The sequence below is a fragment of the Euprymna scolopes genome, chromosome 26, assembly GCF_053919585.1.
Source record: "Euprymna scolopes isolate OS-2025 chromosome 26, ASM5391958v1, whole genome shotgun sequence".
Taxonomy (NCBI): Eukaryota; Metazoa; Mollusca; class Cephalopoda; order Sepiida; family Sepiolidae; genus Euprymna; species Euprymna scolopes.
The window spans coordinates 94,815,339-94,832,997 of record NC_136507.1 but is presented as its reverse complement, the minus strand read 5'-3'; the positions used below and the strand labels follow the sequence as shown (position 1 = coordinate 94,832,997).

The 17,659-nt window shown below is 32.1% G+C and overlaps 1 protein-coding gene across 3 annotated transcripts in view; it reads right to left on the bottom strand.

Annotated features, from left to right (window-relative positions):
• The window catches only part of LOC145248277 (importin subunit alpha-7-like), a 115,023-nt gene that overhangs the window by 35,648 nt on the left and 61,716 nt on the right, over positions 1 to 17,659 (bottom strand). For all 3 annotated transcript variants that reach the window (XM_080110146.1, XM_080110148.1, XM_080110147.1), the window contains exons 4-7: positions 9,848 to 9,944; positions 6,723 to 6,814; positions 6,483 to 6,614; positions 360 to 448 (exon numbers count right to left, since the gene is read on the bottom strand). In XM_080110146.1, coding sequence (XP_079966272.1) covers positions 360 to 448; positions 6,483 to 6,614; positions 6,723 to 6,814; positions 9,848 to 9,944 — 410 coding nt within the window. The remainder of the gene's footprint in view (positions 1 to 359; positions 449 to 6,482; positions 6,615 to 6,722; positions 6,815 to 9,847; positions 9,945 to 17,659) is intronic.

Below are 17,659 nucleotides of genomic sequence, written 5' to 3'. Positions count from 1 at the left end.
ATTCCAACTGTATCTTTTGTTGTGCATGTGTGTATCGGTGTTTTGTGTACTATGATGCTTATGGATGTTTGATGTGAGCATAAACTCCACAAAATTATTGTACTATCTTTTGATAGAACAGATACAATTAAAAAAAAAAAAAAATTTGCATTGCAAATTAAAAATACGAACATAAAATTGTTTTAACATGTTATTATATCAATGAACATAAGCAATGGTTTTTCAAAACAATCAATACAAACTTATAAGTTGTGCCTTCATGACCGGAAATACATGCTTAAATATGTGGATTTGATGACGAGTCTAAAATCTTATATAGATAAAAAAATTATCAGAATGAGACAAACATGTTTACTTACTGTAAAAGAGGAACCAAGATACCTTCATTCAATACATAATCACGACATTCTGGACTATCTCCGGCAATGTTTCCAAGAGCCCAAACAGCCTGAAGAGATTGAAAAAAAATTTTGAACTCATTAAATATTTAAAGAATTTAATATGAAAACTTGAAAATTTTACTTTTTTTATAATCTTTAGTCAAAATTTTGCCAGAAGGAAGGAAAAGGTTATAAATTAATAGAAATTATGAGTTAAAAGTAATATATATATATATATATATATATATATATATATATATATATATAAACAAAGCTGAATATCTGTGTGTGTGTCTGGTCATGAATAGGCTCTTATATGGTTGACTATTATAGAAAACTGATCACATAATGGTAGAAGATGTATCGAGACAGGAACGGGTATGTTTGATCTGGCATAATGATGATTCATTAAAATTGTGGGGTCTGTGTATGCGCCTGGTCCACAAAGTATGGAAATAAAAAATGAAAAAAACGTTTTTGATATAGATGTACATAATACTTTGATAAGTATGTTTTAACTTAAATAGGGATGGTATAATAAAATTGTGGGGTCTGTGTTCGCACCTAGCCTCCATAGAATGGAAATAGGCACAAACTTTAATAAAGACTTTTCATATCTATCTGCATAAGTATACTTTGATAATTATGTTTCAGTTTGAAGAAATATGATATAATAAAATTATGGGGTGTTCGTTTGCGCCTTACTTCCATAGAATGGAAATATGTCACAAAGTTTAACAAGGTTTTTTAATATAGATCCACAGAATATTGTGATAAGTGTTTTCAGTGTAAACAGGTATGGTATAATAAATTATTTTTACTTTCATCATAGTTTGCTTTGGTTTTGATACCCCCAAATTCGAAGCTATCTCTTTACAACCCTTCCTTTTCATAACCTATAATACTTTCATAAATCAGAGTCCCTTTTCTGTAGACTATTTTTGAACCCAGTCAACGATGGGTACTTTTGCTAGTATATATATATATATATATTTATTCAGACACGTCTGATTGAACACAGTTATTCTTTTTTCCGATCTTAATGGATAATTTTTCAATTTGCCAGGTGGTCTTTTTAATTTCATTGCAGCCGAATCAATACAAGACATTGAAAAACTCAAACTCCACCTAGAAACACACTCCGTCCACAAATTCACCTACAAACCAAACAAATAACAAAATACCATTTCTCAACATATAAGTAGATTCAAGTGATCCCACTAAATACACAACTTGAACATACAAAAAACCACCAACAATAACGCAATACTCCTAAATTACAATAGTGAATGCCCATAAAAATACAGAACTGCCCTTATAAATAATTTGATTCAAAGCGCATACAATATAGCATCAACCTGACAAATATTTTACAAAGAGCTAACAAACATAAAACAAACCCTAATAAACAATAACTTTCCCAATAAAATCGTTAATAAACTATTTAAACTCACTCCACAATGAAAACAAACCCTAACAAAAATGACACCATGAAAGTATACTATAAAAACCAATTGCACACTAACTATAAAATAGATGAAAAAACAACAAACCTAACTAAAAGATACACCAGACTCATCGACCAAAATAGATTAAACTAATAATATATTATACCAAATTTAAAACTTCCAGTTTAATTATAAAAAACACTAACACCACACTAAACCAAACTAATGTAGTGTATGAATTTATTTGCCCCTTCGACCGACTCTAAAAATTCATACAACGCATACATAGGCCATACAACACTCTCCCGATGACTAACCTATCATTTAGCTGACAATAATGCCATAAAACATCTAACATCCCATGATAAAAACCTACAGTCACCTGACATTAGAAATATCTTAACTAACAACACTAAAATCAGATACCTTAACAACTGCAAACGACAACTAAAATTACTAGAAACCACTTATAAAAAGACAGCCCTTTCTGAACCGGGTCTCATTTAATACCAGGACAAATATACTAACAGTATTTAATAACTAGAAACTAAATAAATAAACTATGTAAAGAGAAAATCGAAAAAAAAAAAAATAATAATTCGACCCAACCCTCCTGTGCCCACCTTTATAACCAATTAAAAAAAACTATAATTATACCAAACCTCATAGAAAATGAAAACAATCACTCCTGAAGAAAATCGGATGCACCGATAGAAAGCGCTTGAGAAGAATATGTCCGAAAAACAACCTTTGGGCGTCATACTGTATAAGTTACCTACTGAAATTAAAAAGACCGCCCGGCAAATTGAAAAATTATCCATTAAGATCGGAAAAAATAACTCAGTCGTATTCATTCAGGTGTCTGAATAATAACCTGCTGCCAAAATATACAAATAAATAAATATATATATATTTTTTCATCCACATACAGTACTGTTTCGCTGTTTCACAGCTCATCAGTACGGCTAGACAGGCAACTACCTCAAGCCAGGATTGAAACCCGACCGTCTGTACGACAGTCAAGGCTCCTAACCATTACGCTATTGGCGGCTGCTGGGCGAGTAGTGAGTTTAACGATGTTTTGACATCGTCCAAAATACTTCCGCTCGATTTGTTTACACAAAGAGCATCGCTTTATATGCTAATGGTAATTTGAGTATCACTTTTCAATACACAAAACAATTTTATAAATCTAAAAATAAATGACTCGTATATTTATGTTTGGTTTTGTCATGAAGAAAAAAAAAAAACTGAAATGTTTGTGTGTATACATATAAAAGTCTGATACTTAGAGTTAAAACTGACCTTTAAGTGATTTCTTAAAAATGCAAATGAAACAATTTTTTTTTTTCAAGGCATCTAGTTTTTAAAGCTCTCAAATATGATTTTTTTTAAATAAAAAAAAAACAAAACAAACAAAACAAATGAAATTAAAAACTCTTGAAAAATGTTGGTTTCTTATCCCATTATTTTTCTTTGTTCAGATAAACTGTTGTAACACTATCTTACATTTTCAGATCTATACAGACTATATACAAGTATTAAACAATATCATTTTTATCAGAAAAAGGAGGGAGATGCCTCTACAAAATTTGAACCTAACCAGATCGACTTTATTCAAACTAAACAGACTTAAGTTTTTTTTTTTTTGGTTTTTTAAAATTTTATTTTATTTTTTTTATTGCATTTTCACTCCAAACAAGGCACAGTGCCCCTTTGATGTAGGAAGCTACTATCTGGGACAAAATTTGCAGAGATACTATGTAGGGAGTTGAGTAGCAAGACATTTGTTTACATTATATTTGAACTTCTGCATGTCAGTACAGTCAGGGAAGCAGGAACCCAGAAGGGAATTCGAAAGTTCTACATAAGAAAATAGAGCAGAAGGCTTTCTTACATCTATGGATTTCTACTGTGTAGGGGTGGGATTTTACTGCTTGTTGGTTTTGTGGGGGGGGGGTATTTACATTAAGGGAGGACGAAGGCTTGTAGTTCGGAACACCTATTAAAATACTTATAAAACCGGCAAAGGAATACAACGTTTTGTCAATGGGACAGCGGTTTAAGCCTAGCTGATAGTGCGGGACCTATTAGGTTGGCGACTCTTTTGAATCCTGTCTAAGAGGTAGACTAGTAGCAAATGCATCAGCCCAAATGTGGCAACAACACTTCAGACATGGGCGAATGGTGGCTTAATAGAGGTACATGATACCCTCAGGCGTAAGTAACTTTCTAAAGAGCCCACCTTTGCAGCAGCCTTGGCAATGCCCTCAATGTATCTGTTCCAACTTATATTTCCCATGAATGTTAAACCGAGGAGTTTGAACAAAGTACTTTCAGGTAATGTATCATTAGCCATGGCTATTAGTGAGTGAGCAGATTTCCTGTAGTTATTAAAGGAACAAAGCTTAGTCTTAGTAACATTGAATGTGAGCATCCATTTTTGTCCCCATTCCATAACAGACCAGTAGTCTTTGTCTAGGGTTTCTGCCATTTATAGTTAGGGTTAAAGATAACATTCCGATTCAAATTCTGTAGACGTAGCCTTTAATTATAGTTTTGAACTATGTGTGTAGCTACATGTACACGTAAAAAAAATTGCTTTCAATTAAATGAAAATAATAAAATAACTACTCACAATTCCAGAAGAAAATCAGACTTTCTTTTCTATTTTGTTTAAAACTACTTTTTTAAAATTTATTTTTTTTTTTTTGAATGGAAAACTTGTGTCTGCATTTTGTTTTTACTCAGCAAATTTCTCTTATGCGTTTCTATTACACATGCAGGTGGGGAGGGAAATACTACTTCAGTTTTTCAAAATGTACTCTATGGAGGAAGACTCGTTTTCTAAATTGCTGACCATGAGATACCTCCAAAGCACACCATAGAATTTATCTCTATATGTAACACAATGTAATTTAATATAGGTTATCAGTGGCCACTTTCAATGTGCAAACATACGTGTTTTATAAATCTACAAAAAATCGACTAATAGTCATATTTTAACAAAATTTTCTATACCTATTTAATTTTAGATTAATTTAGATGTAAAATACAATTTTCAAAAAAATATAGAGAAGTATTTTTTGTACCTGATAACACCCATATTTCATTTTATGATATTTGAACAATATATTAATATATACTTTCATCTGTTGAACTACAATGAAAAATATATTTGAAAAGATTAAAATGATTTAAATTTCATTCTTCCTAAAAACTCAGTTTTAATAGGTACAAGCAATGTGAATGTCTGATGCCCAAAATGTGGCAATATTTTGACCTTTCACTTCACTTTCTGAATTTTAATGAAATTTTCAGTATTTATTATTTTAAAATATTACTGAAAATTTTATTTTGTGTAATCAAAAAACACCCTTACTAGAGTTCTAGTTTTAAATTTTTATGAAAATAAAGCACCGTAGATTGAAACAATTTAAAAGAAAATTTATTTTTTCGGGAACATTACAAAAAAAAAAAAGAAAAAAAAAAAAGACCCTAAAGTCCATGTTAATAATATTGTTATAACTAAGAAAAATTAATTTTCTTGAACTATCAATATCATTATCAAATTAAACATTGCATATTCAATATTTTCACAAAAAAAAAAAAAAAAAAAAAAAATTTTTTATTTTATTAATAAGGTAACATTTTTAGCATAAATTTTACATATAACGTTTCAATATTTTTCTTGCATGCATGAATGTGTAAACATCAGAAGAAATTTTTTCTATAATCTTGCAAAATTTGTTTTTTAAACTGTAAATATGGAATATCAGAAACACAAAAAAATAAAATGGAGAAAATTTAAGTAACATTACATTTAATTAGCTACGGATGCACAGCGTTGTTGAAGAAAAAAAAAGTCTGCCACCCAACTCTAAATCCGCCATCATTTTCAGTTCAGATAAGTTTACGACTGATTGAATCAATTCTAAAATTTACATTCAGACATTCGTAAACAACAATGCTTGACCACACGTTGCTAAACTGACCCTGCAGAAGTTCATCAAATTGGTCTACAAAACTGTCTCATCCACCATCTCACTCTCACTTACCGACTACCACTTTTTCAAACATCTCCACAACTTTCTGCATGAGAAATGCTTCAAAAACCTAAGCAATATCAAAAACGCCTCCAGCAACTTCATCGCCACCAGAACGCAAAGTTTTTTTTACATTACTGGCATAAATAAACTCGTTTTGCATTGGCAAAAGTGTGCTGATTCTGATGGTGCTTATTTCGATCAATAAATTTTTGTTTGAGTCGAGATTTGTTGATCTGAATTTAAAAGTTATAAACCACAAGAACTCTCTTGTCAACCTGATATTAAATGTTACTTCCATTATTCATATTTTACACTTTTGAATCATCTGTAAACAATGCCTATAAACAGCTTCGTAAGAAGTCCATACAAAATTATGACATCACAGATTCTATGAGCAATGGAGGTCCCTACTGTCGACTTCATAAAAATGAATATATTCATTCAAGAAGAAATAGTTAATACTTGTTTGTTAGCATCCTCCTATATTATCCTGGTCCTGCTAGTAATAAATAAAAAGATAATGTACAAGTCACAGAGGCAAGAATCATAGACACAAGTGATCAAACAATTTTATTGATATAAAGATGAGCAAAGTTTATATTAACCTGTTCTTGAACATCTTCAATTTCAGATTCCAACAGTCGGATGAATATGGGGACAGCACCTGCTTCAATGACAACTCTTGTTTGAACCGATGTACCAGACGCAATGTTGGTTAAAGCCCACGCTGCCTCAAACTATAGAAGAAAACATTCACATGAAATGTAAAAAAAAAAAAAAAAAAAAAAAAAAAAAACATTATCAGGAAAAAACAAAAAAAAAAAAAATTTTTTTTTAAAATTTACCTGTAACGAGCAATTACCATCTCGTTGAAGAAATTCAACAAATTTGGGAACAACCCCAGTTAAAATAACTTCATCAATTGGTGGATTAGGTTCTGAAACGTAAAGAGAAGATAATTTAGCATTTTTGTTTAAACAAACGATTTATAGAATCAAATTTATAGTTTTAGCAATTTTGGTCTAGAAAAAAATTACAAAAGATAATGCCAACTCTAGAATTGATGAGCACCAATATATAAAATGTTGGCCAGATTTTGAAAATTAGACCTAAAGAGCATTTAAGTTGATACATCAAATTTTCAGTCATTCATTTGTTATTGTAATAGATTAACATTTTGCTAAGATTTATTTCTTTTTTTAATTTAAAAAATACTCAATCCAATTTTCTAATATGTAGAAATTCTTAAATAGTTACTAAAAAAAAAAAAAACAGCCAAGGGGAAATAACTCATTCTAATAGTAAAAGTTATTTACGAGTAGTTTTTTTTTTTTTTTTTTATCAGCAGTTATATTTTCTTATTCGTTTTTAAGAAAAAAAAAAGGTTCATTTGCAATTTAGACATTAATGGATTATTAATTTATTCATTCCTTTTTTTGGCTTTCTTAATTCATATTAAATGAAAATGATGGTCAATTTTACCTTAAATACGGAACATAAAACGTTAGTATAAAGCATGCAAATGTTTAATAAAAAAAAAAATAAAATAAAAATATCGAACATAGTGGATCTTATCAAGGAATACAAATTGTACAAGGTTCGTACAGATTTTCAATGTCCATTTTCAAGGCCTTCTCCAGACAAAATTCCACTTTTCAAAACAAAATTTGATATTTTATTTTATTATTGGAATCCCTTTGAGATAAGTAATTTGTATATTTACTTATTTATTTGCGGACTGTTATCCTCATCTTTATAGTTGTTATTGTACACCGTTTCAGCCAACTATTCCTTTGACCTTTGTCAAAATTGGCCGAAAATATTGTGAAACTATGAAGATGAGGATAATAGTCCGCAAATAAGTAAATATACAAATTACTTATCTCAAAGGATTCCAATGATAAAATAACATACCATTCAGTACAAACCCGACAATGGAAGACCAGATAAGAACAAAAAACTTGGCTCTATAAGACTGAAAAAAATCCAACCTTGATCACTCTTCAGGGCCTGTGGCGCACTGGATAGAGACGTTGAATCTCTATGGTTCCAGGTAAGCATTGTCTAATAGCGCTTTCAATCCTACCCAAAGCCGGTCAGATGATCAGTTGGCCAAAATGTGGTGAGACAACAACTATAGAAGCCAGTAATTACTGAGAATACAGTTAAGATACTCAGCATTCCTATCAAGTCGGGGTTAATCACCTGACTAAGGCCAGAGGAATAGTTGGCCAGAAACGTTGTGAAATAACAATTATGAAGAAGAAATAAAAATTTGATATAATAAACCAAAATAACTTAACAGGAAAAGTCATTGACATAGAAAACAATATGCCTGTTGACAACAATACTTACATTCCCTGACCCACTTATATTTAGCCAACCAAGCACAATGAAATCTTGTTACTTTCCTTTTTGTATATTGGTCTACGCTATGTTTTACTTTAAAATTTTGAACTTCCGGTAATGTGTATACAAGAGTTACGTCCCTTTATTATGAACTACCCAATATATGGAAAAGATCTGATAGTTTCATAATAAATAATAAAGGGACGTACCTCTTGTATACACAATTACAGAATAATGCTTCTATTTTATTTTCAATATTTAAAAAAGTTAAATGGTATTTTTATTAATATTCAAAAAAAAAAAAAAAAAAAAAAAAAGTATTTATACAAATTTTATTTTTAATATCGCAACACAAATTTTTACTGAACAAATGATTTTCAAGACCTTTTCAAGAAAAAAAAAAAAAAAAAAAAAAAAAGACTTTTCAAGCTTGTGCAAACCCTGCTGTAAATGATGAAATTACTGTGAAAAATGTCCAGGTGTGTTACAATTCATCAAAAGTGTATCAAGATGTAATTTTGGTGAATTTCAAAAAGTATGAGGATTTTATATGATGCAGCGACTGATGCAAGCAGTTTGTTTGGTGCTTCAATTCTGAACGTGAAAAAACTATGAAAATCAAAGGAGCTGTGCTGCTTTGTCATTTCATAGGCCCATTGAAGTTAGGGTTCAGGTTTGTTGTTGAGAAAAGGATTAAAAATTCTGTGGGCGTTTACAAAGTCAGTTCCTAGATATTGGAACTTCAGAAGCAGAAGGCAATTAGACTATGGTAAGTGTCTGATAATGTATTTGCCAATATCTTAATTTCTCCTAAAAATATTTTCTGTCAACTCAAATCGCTCGGAACCCCCCCCCCCAAAAAAAAAATTATGCTGGTCACCCAAAAGATTTAATCTCAGACAAAATCATGACCACTAGAGAATTTCTAATTGAATAATTTAAACTGTTCCTCAGGCACAACATCTATTGGGGATTAATAATCAGAAAATTTTGTTACACCTAAAGAGTTACATTATTGGAATATTTTTTTGAGCATGCTTCATTATTTATGTTTGTGATGGTATTAATCCGAGTTGGATTAAATCAGTTCCAAATGAATTTACAGCACTGCGAATCAAAGCAGTCCATCCACATCTCTGTCCATGGCAAACTCCTTAGCATACCGCAGCCAGTCATGGTTCCATCAAATGCTGAAGATGCGAGCTAGTAACAATTCTCAAGTCCTTAGTCCCCCCCCACACTCCTACTTGCACTCCATTCAAGTGATGCAGATGGTACTATTGCCTTCTAACTCGGCTTAACTGGAGAAAAACAAAGAGTATGGACAAATTATTGCGGCTTCTTTGTTAGCAGATTCTTCTTAATATGGCACTTTTAGTAGGTTGTGATATTAAGTTCAAGGACGCGTCAAGGACTTAAATGATCAAACATATCAAATTTTTAAATGTCGGAAGTAGGGAGGCCACGTTTCAGACTCAGAGAAAAACTGTATAAAAGTTTGGTATATTCAGCATTTAGTTGCAAACTTAAGTTCTTGCCTCCAAAATTACTGCTAAAATTTAAATTGATCAACTGTTTTCATTATAACAATCATAATTCCAGCAACTTTGTTAAAAATTACCTTTTGATAAGAGTTTACGAAATTTTTGTGTGGCAGGTTCTTGTTCTTCAATGTTGTCACTGTAGAGTGCTTTTACCATCTCACTAGTAACACAACCCTGCATTTATTAAAAGAAAGAAAATTTGTTGAAAGTAATTAAAAGATTACAAACAATATCATTCATACAATTTCTTTTTATTTTCTTGATTTTATTAGGAATTAATTGTATTTACTAAATGTTACCTGGGTAGATGGATTGGAGAAAAATAATTAATATATTAAAAGTCACATCTTTCAGAATACACAACACTATCAATTCTTAAGCCAGATAGCACATTATAAAGGTATGAACCACAGCTTGGATTTTGGGAGCCGGTTTCTTGGAGATAGAGTAGAAAGATATCCCAAACCAAAATTTTATTATGTTTAAAAGCATTTAATGTGGATACATAAGCGTTTACAAAACAAATGTACCAAATTTATTTTGGTATCTCAATTAGTCACTAAATTATGATCAAAGTTTGTTGAAAATTAGAAAAATTTAAATATATATAAAAGTTAAGAGACATTTTTTAGCAAAATATTTTAAACACTTAACAAATAATGATTGTTAAAAGTTGATTTGTGAAGTGATAATCACAAATTACCTGCAGTTTAAATGTGTATCCCAAATGAATTTTTTTTTTAATATACATAAAAGCATTCAATGACAAAAAAAAAACTGAAAAATAAAAAAAAACAGGGTTCATACAGATTTTCAACGTCCATTTTTAATGACTAAGTTCAAAATTCAAATTATACATAAAAAATATAATAAGCCAAAAAACTGACAATAGGAAAAGTCATTTTCATTTATCTCTTCATTTCATGAAGTAGTTGTTAAAAGAAAGTTCTATACAATAACGCACAAAACTCGCAAACTATTTACAACTTAAGCTTACCACTACACCACTGTCTACTTTGTCACAAGTTTTGTATCATTTGTATCAAATCAAGCTAGAACTAATTGTAAGAGAGAAATAATTACAGCTAAGAGAGAATATTCCAGAACCACCAAAAAACGCATTGAAGCACAGAAATTAGGAACCCGGGATTTCTGGAAAATCTACAACAGTGTAGTAAATAATTGGCAATCAACAATTCCCCGACCATCCAACAATCACGGCAACTGAGAAGATTAACATGCTTGTCAGTCGGTTTGCCTCAAACTCCACATTGGACCCAGCAAACAACTCTCTCCCTAATTTTCCTTTGCAGACAGATGCCACACTAGATCTGTAAATTACTCCTCAGATACATGATATCATAAAAAGCCTAGAAAGAACACCTCAAACGCTTGTGGACCTGATCTCATCCTGGCTGTGCTATTAAAAAAATGCTCTGCTGAGATTGCAACAGTCCTCTCCAAACTTTACAAGAAATGCCTTAATAAATCTTGCTTACCTGACTGCTGTAAAAATGCTTCTGTGACACCAGTTTATAAAAATTCTGGCAAAGAACTGACTCAGTAAATTATTGCCGCATTAGCCTCCTGCTTTTTGCCAAAATATTTGCGTCCATAATTAACCAAGCTTTAGTACATCACCTGCTAAACTTCTGATCAACAACATAGATTTAGGCAAGCCTGTTCAACAGCAGATATCCTAACTAATCTCTGAAAGTATATAACATACACTAGACAAAGCAGAGGAGCGTAGAGCAGTAGCCCTAGATATATCTAAGGCTTTTGACAGGGTTTGGCAAGATGGTCTTCAAGAAAATCAGATCATATAGTATCACTAGACGAATACTTGATATAATTAAATCCTTAAATAAGAGAAAAATCCAGGTTGTCCTTGACAGTTGTACATCTAAACGATATGTGTGTGTACCTCAGGTATATCCTTGGACCTATATTATTCCTAATATTCATAAATGACAAAGTTCTCTGAGTCCCTCTCCTCTGATCTTGAGTGCGTGGTACAATGGGGGAAGAGGTGGCTGGTTACTTTTAATGCATCTAAAACCAAGCTTCTATCTTTACATGATCAATGCTCTGATCCCCATCTGGCATCAACTGAAATGGATGGCTCTTGTCTTGGGGAGGCTCTATGTTTTGACAAGCTTCTGGGATTGACCTTTACTCCTGATCTGAAATGGAACACGTACATTAAATCTGTTGCCAAGGTCACTGGAAAAATGGTGGGATCCTTCTACCGCTCCAGAAGATATCTCACTGCTGATGCAATTCTCTATTTATATAAAAGCCAAGTATGTCCAAGTATGGAGTACTGCTGCCATATCTGGGCAGGAGCTGCTAAAAACAGTCTGTCCTGCCTTGACAGAGTATAAAATAGACTTCCTAGCCTAGTGGGGGATGCCCTTTTCTCTTCCCTGTAACCTCTCTCCCACAGAAGGAACATTGCGAGCCTGTTTTATCATTATTTCTATGGGAAGTGTTAGTCTGAGCTCCAATCTCTGCCCCCCCCCCATCGCCAATCTTTCACTAAAAACGCCCATCTAGCTGAAACCTCTGTCAGTAATTTTCCCCACTCTTTATCTGTGCCAAAACCAAAACATAGATTCCATGAACAAAGCTTGTTTCTTAGAAGTGCACACCTATGGAACTCTTTTCCGTTTGCCTGTTTCCCACCTGACTACAACTTGGATGTCTTCAAGTCCAACATAAACAAATTCCTGACAAACCGCCCCCTTAAGTAAGACACTATATCAGATCTCCAATACTAACAATTATTATGATATTGTCCCATTGATTACTGTACACGCAATAACACTTATCCTCGAGTGACCTCCGAGCCTTGATAAGGGGTTACTTCCATGTAAAAAAAAAAAAAAAAAAAGACCTCCTTGATAAAATTGTCTGAGATGGGTATATATGCTGATGACACCATACTCTATAACAGGCACAAGGAGAAAACAAATGAACACATATCTAAGGAAATGGCAGAAACACTAGAGGAAAACCACCAATCTGTAGTGGAATGGGAACAAAAATGGTCACATTTAATGCTGCCAAGACTAAGCTTGTAACCTTCGATAATTACAAGAAACCGTCTCAGCCACCAACAACAGCTATGACTAAAGACACATTACCTGAAAGTACTTCTTTCAAATTCCTCAGCTTAACATTCACAGGGAACATGAGTTGGAACAGATACATTGAGAGCAATGTGTAATTTTGCTAATTAACAAGTTCATTTTTATTACTTAACATCGTTTAATTTTTTGTTCATCAATTAATTTGTTTCTTTTTGGATTGAGGAACTGATAATTGTTCAGATATAGTATTTGTGTATTATTACTTTATATTTTCAGTTTATTGATTAATTTGTTTTCTTTTCGTAAACTATTCTGGCAATTTCTGGGACTAACGGCTATCGTGGCAGTCATTATTCAGGTACAGTATTCGTATATTCATTTTTGTTAATTGAATAATTTTTCATTTTTAGTTTGTGAATTTGTTTCCTTTTTGTCAACTGCCCCAGCAATTTCCAAGACTATGCTCTTGTGGAGATGAGGTCTTTTTTATTTTTGCTTAGTTGATGCTAGTTATCCCACTTGCATAATCAACTCTACATAAGCACCTAAGATTTTAATATTTTAAAAATATTTTCATAGTACTTATTTCTATTTTGAATTTCACTTCGGCTACATCCATAAAGCATATAGATAACATTGGATAGCTTCAGGAAATTGGAACGTAATTCTTGTATCAACAATACTAGAAATAATAATGATACAATTTCAGAATGTATTTATTTCAATTTTATTTTTTATATTCTGACACAAATTTTTACTGGACATAAATACGATTTTCAAGTCATCTTCCATATTTTCCAGGTAATAATAGAAATAAGGCCACTTCAAGACAAAGCTCAAAATTCAAGGCCTTTTCAAGTTTTATTTATTTATTTATTTTTTTTACATACGCATCACCACTTATCAAGGCCCAGAGACCACTCAAGGATAAGGGTTAAGAGTCTACAGTAGTCAATTGGACAATATAGTAATCGTTAATAATGGAAATTTGATAAATTTGTTAAGTGGAACGGCTCATCAAGAACTTGTTTACATTAGACTTGAAGACAATCAGATTGTAGTCAGCTGGAAAGCAGGAAAACGGAAGACAGTTCCACAGGCGTGCACTTTTAAAAAGCTTTGTTCATGGAATCTACGTTTAAGTTTAGGCACAGATAAAGAGTGGGGGGAATTCTTGATAGTGTTTTCAGCTAGACGAGTGTTTCTTGTGAAAGTTTGGTGAGGGGGGGGCCATAGATTGAAGCACAGTTGAGCACTTGCCATGAAAATAACGATAAAGCAAACTCGCAACGTCTCTTCTGTGAGACAGAGGTTGCAGGTAAGAGAAAAGGACATTTGCTACAAGGCTACAAAGTCTATTTTGAACTCTATTAAAGCAGGACAAGTTCTTTCTAGCAGCTCCTGCCCAGATATGGCAACAGTACTCCATCCTTGGATGTACCTGGCTCTTATATAGATAGAGAAATGCATCAGCAGCGAGATATCTATAAAGACCCTGATTTTCAGTTTCAAATTTTCCATGATTCCGTTACCACTTAGTAAATTCCGTTTTTTTTCCATTTTCACATTTGCAAAATTTTCTTAAGTTATTATGTTTATTGAATTTTTAACACTTTTAAGAGAAAATAGAGATAAATTCAAATTTATAAAACAATTCAAACTTTTATTCTATTTGAAGAAATACATGTTTTTACATGTTTTTTTATCACCACAAAAAGTATTTACAACAAATAACTTCAAGTATATTAAAACTACAACTTTTTGCAAAACAGTATTTCAATCCAAATTTAAATACTTTAACGAAATTTAAACATTAAAAAAATATCACAAATTGAAAAACAGCTCACAATTTGAAATTTAATATTTTCCATATTATAAAATTAGCAATCAGTAAATCTTTTTTCTAAGTCTCCATTGAAGTATAACATTGTCAATTGCTTGGTATTCATAGGGGTTAGATTTTCCCGTTTTTATTCATTAAATGTTTATATTGGGAAAATGAACGTTCAACGTCCACACTAGTAACAGGTATCCATATGACTTTATCAGCAATCTGTTTTAGAAGAGGAAACTTGCTCTTATTTGCATTCCAAAATGCTGGTATATTAAAAGGATTTGGTAAGTTTTCTTTGCAGTTTACATAAATTTGGAATTCTTCTATAAGTTCAGTAGAAGGATTTTGAAAGTCTTTAACAGCTGCAAATGTATCCATATTGTGATTTATACATTATATTGGATCAAATATACGAGCCGCATTGTAAAAGTTATACACAGGGTGGGCTTCCAGGTATTTATTCAATTTAGTAAAAGATAGGCTGAACAATTCTTGGAAGTTAGAGATAATTCTCTCCTCTTCTGCAGTTTTTAGTTCAGACAGAAGAAGGTCAGTTTCAAGGGTAAATATTAATTTTGATATACCAGCATGTAAATACTGTTTCACATCTTCCATCATATTATAAACAAAACAAGCAAGTAGAGATTTAGTTTCTTCTAATCTTGTCAAATCTTTTATTAAACGTGTGCAGTTCTCTGTAATAAAATACAGATTGAAGCGCAGGAGAGGCATGATGTAGTCGATCATCATCTACGTATTCAAGAATTCTCTCTACTGCAAGGCCATGACTCTTTTCTTGCTTAAAGAATCCTTCATAAAATTGTATGAAAGATGAATCATATTTGGCAGCATTAAACCAGGAATTACATCTGGTTGCCACTGGGACACGGGGTAGTCTCACCTGTTCTTTAGGCAAATAATTTTTAAGCCATTTCAAATATTGTTTTTTTTTTTTCTTCGACTCGGCTTTCTAAAAAAGGCCGATTTAATGAAAGTGAGCTGGGTAACATTATCAAATGCTGGCCAATTTTAGAATACTTCAACTAGATTTAAAATGTGTGCCAAACAACACATGGTAGCTGTTGTTCAAGATGTTTGTTAAGACTTCTCTATGAGCTTTTTTGCAATAGGCTGTCGAATCTGTTACAAAAGCAAGGATCTTTTCAAATTCTATGTCAAAATGAGTTATAGCTTGGACACATGTTTGACTTACTGTTTGAGGATTGCATTCTGACAGAGTAACAACATCAATCAGAAATGACTCACCACGAATGTTTGCAACAATATTTAAAATGCTGTCGTCACGACAGTCTGTTGTTTCATCTGTTATGATACTAATCCATTCATTCGCAAGCTTGGCTTTTAAAGCAGCAAAATGACAAGCAAATAATTTTGGAAGATGGAGCTCCCTAATACAATTAACACTTGGAATAGAGCCACCTTCTTTAAAGTATTTTAGTAAAAATGGTCTCATTTTATCAATTTTATGAAAGGGAATGTCCGATAAAGTACACATTTTTAAAAAAATCAAGAATAAATTCATCTTGTTTGTCTTTACTTTTGAACATTGTTGTAATTGTCTTCTGTTTCACTTGAGATGACTCAGTTGAAGATTTTTTTTCTCATATGACCTTTTGATTTAATGTGGTCTTTGATTGTATCAATCCTAAAAATATCGACACTGTGTAGACAAAATTTGCAGAATAGCATATTGTCTACTGCATAAAAGTCGTCAGGAAATTGTTCAACTCTAGCTTTTGCACAAATTTTAGATACTGGGGTCATTCTTTTTGGAGCAGATGAAATTTTAAAAGTGGTTTCAGCCATTTTGATGAAATAAATCAGAGAGAATTGCAATGTGCAAGTGTAGATTTTAAATTGTAGTTCAATGTTTGAAGAAAACTTTTTTGTATATTTCTAAACTGTAATAGGGAAATGTACTATTTCATAAAATAAGTTTGCCATATAAATAATTATTAAAAATATATTGATTGCTTTGATGTTGCTCTTTTTCCTTTCATTCTTTTTTATGTTAAAAGTATTGTCTATAAACCCCACTTACACTTAATCAGGGAGACAGAGATATATAATATATTATGGAGGGGAATACTAGGAGTCTCCAATTTTTCAGCTAGTGTATATCTTTTGGAATTTATAACTACGTGAAAAATGTATTTAGAGTCTTAATTTTTTTTTAATAAGCCTAGCAAGGATCAAAGTATTTACAAGAAAAGTTAAAAATGGACATTTTTTAATGAAAGCTGTTCAAAATCTTTTTTAAAAATCTAATAAAAATATAATAAAGCACATCTGCTGTAGATCTAGCAGAATGGAAACCATATTGTGTCACTAAGGTTATTTTTGCTGAGATGGTTGATTACTTCTCGATTTAACAGATTACAGCAACTTACTCATGACGCACAGGCGACTTATTGGCCTGTACAGAGAGGGAGAGGAGCGATCACCTGAATTTTTAAATACAGGGCATGCTGATGAGATTTTCCAGGGTGATGGGAAGCAATTCCCCTTAAGACAACGTTTAAACAGTTTTGTAAGTATGGGCGCTAGTTCTGGTTGAAGTTTTTTTTTTAGTACTATAATTGAATACCGTCAGGGCCAGTTGATTTACTGGAATCAAGGTTTTTGATTAGCTTGGCAACATCACGTACAGATGTCGCATAGCGTGTTTTCTGATACAGGAGGAAATATTGGGGGTTGGCAGCCTTGGTTGCAAAGGGTAGAATTAGCTGCAAAGTTATTGGCAAAGAGTTCGGCTTTGTCTGATGCTGACGAGATTACCTCAGGTCCATTGATGATAGTTGGGATAGAGCCCACGCTTCTGTTCAGGATTCTGTGCACAATTATTTTTATTACATCTAATTTGGAATTTTAAATAAGGATAAAACAAAGTGCATCCCAAAGAAAAAAATATTCATTAGATACATAACTGCATTAAATGA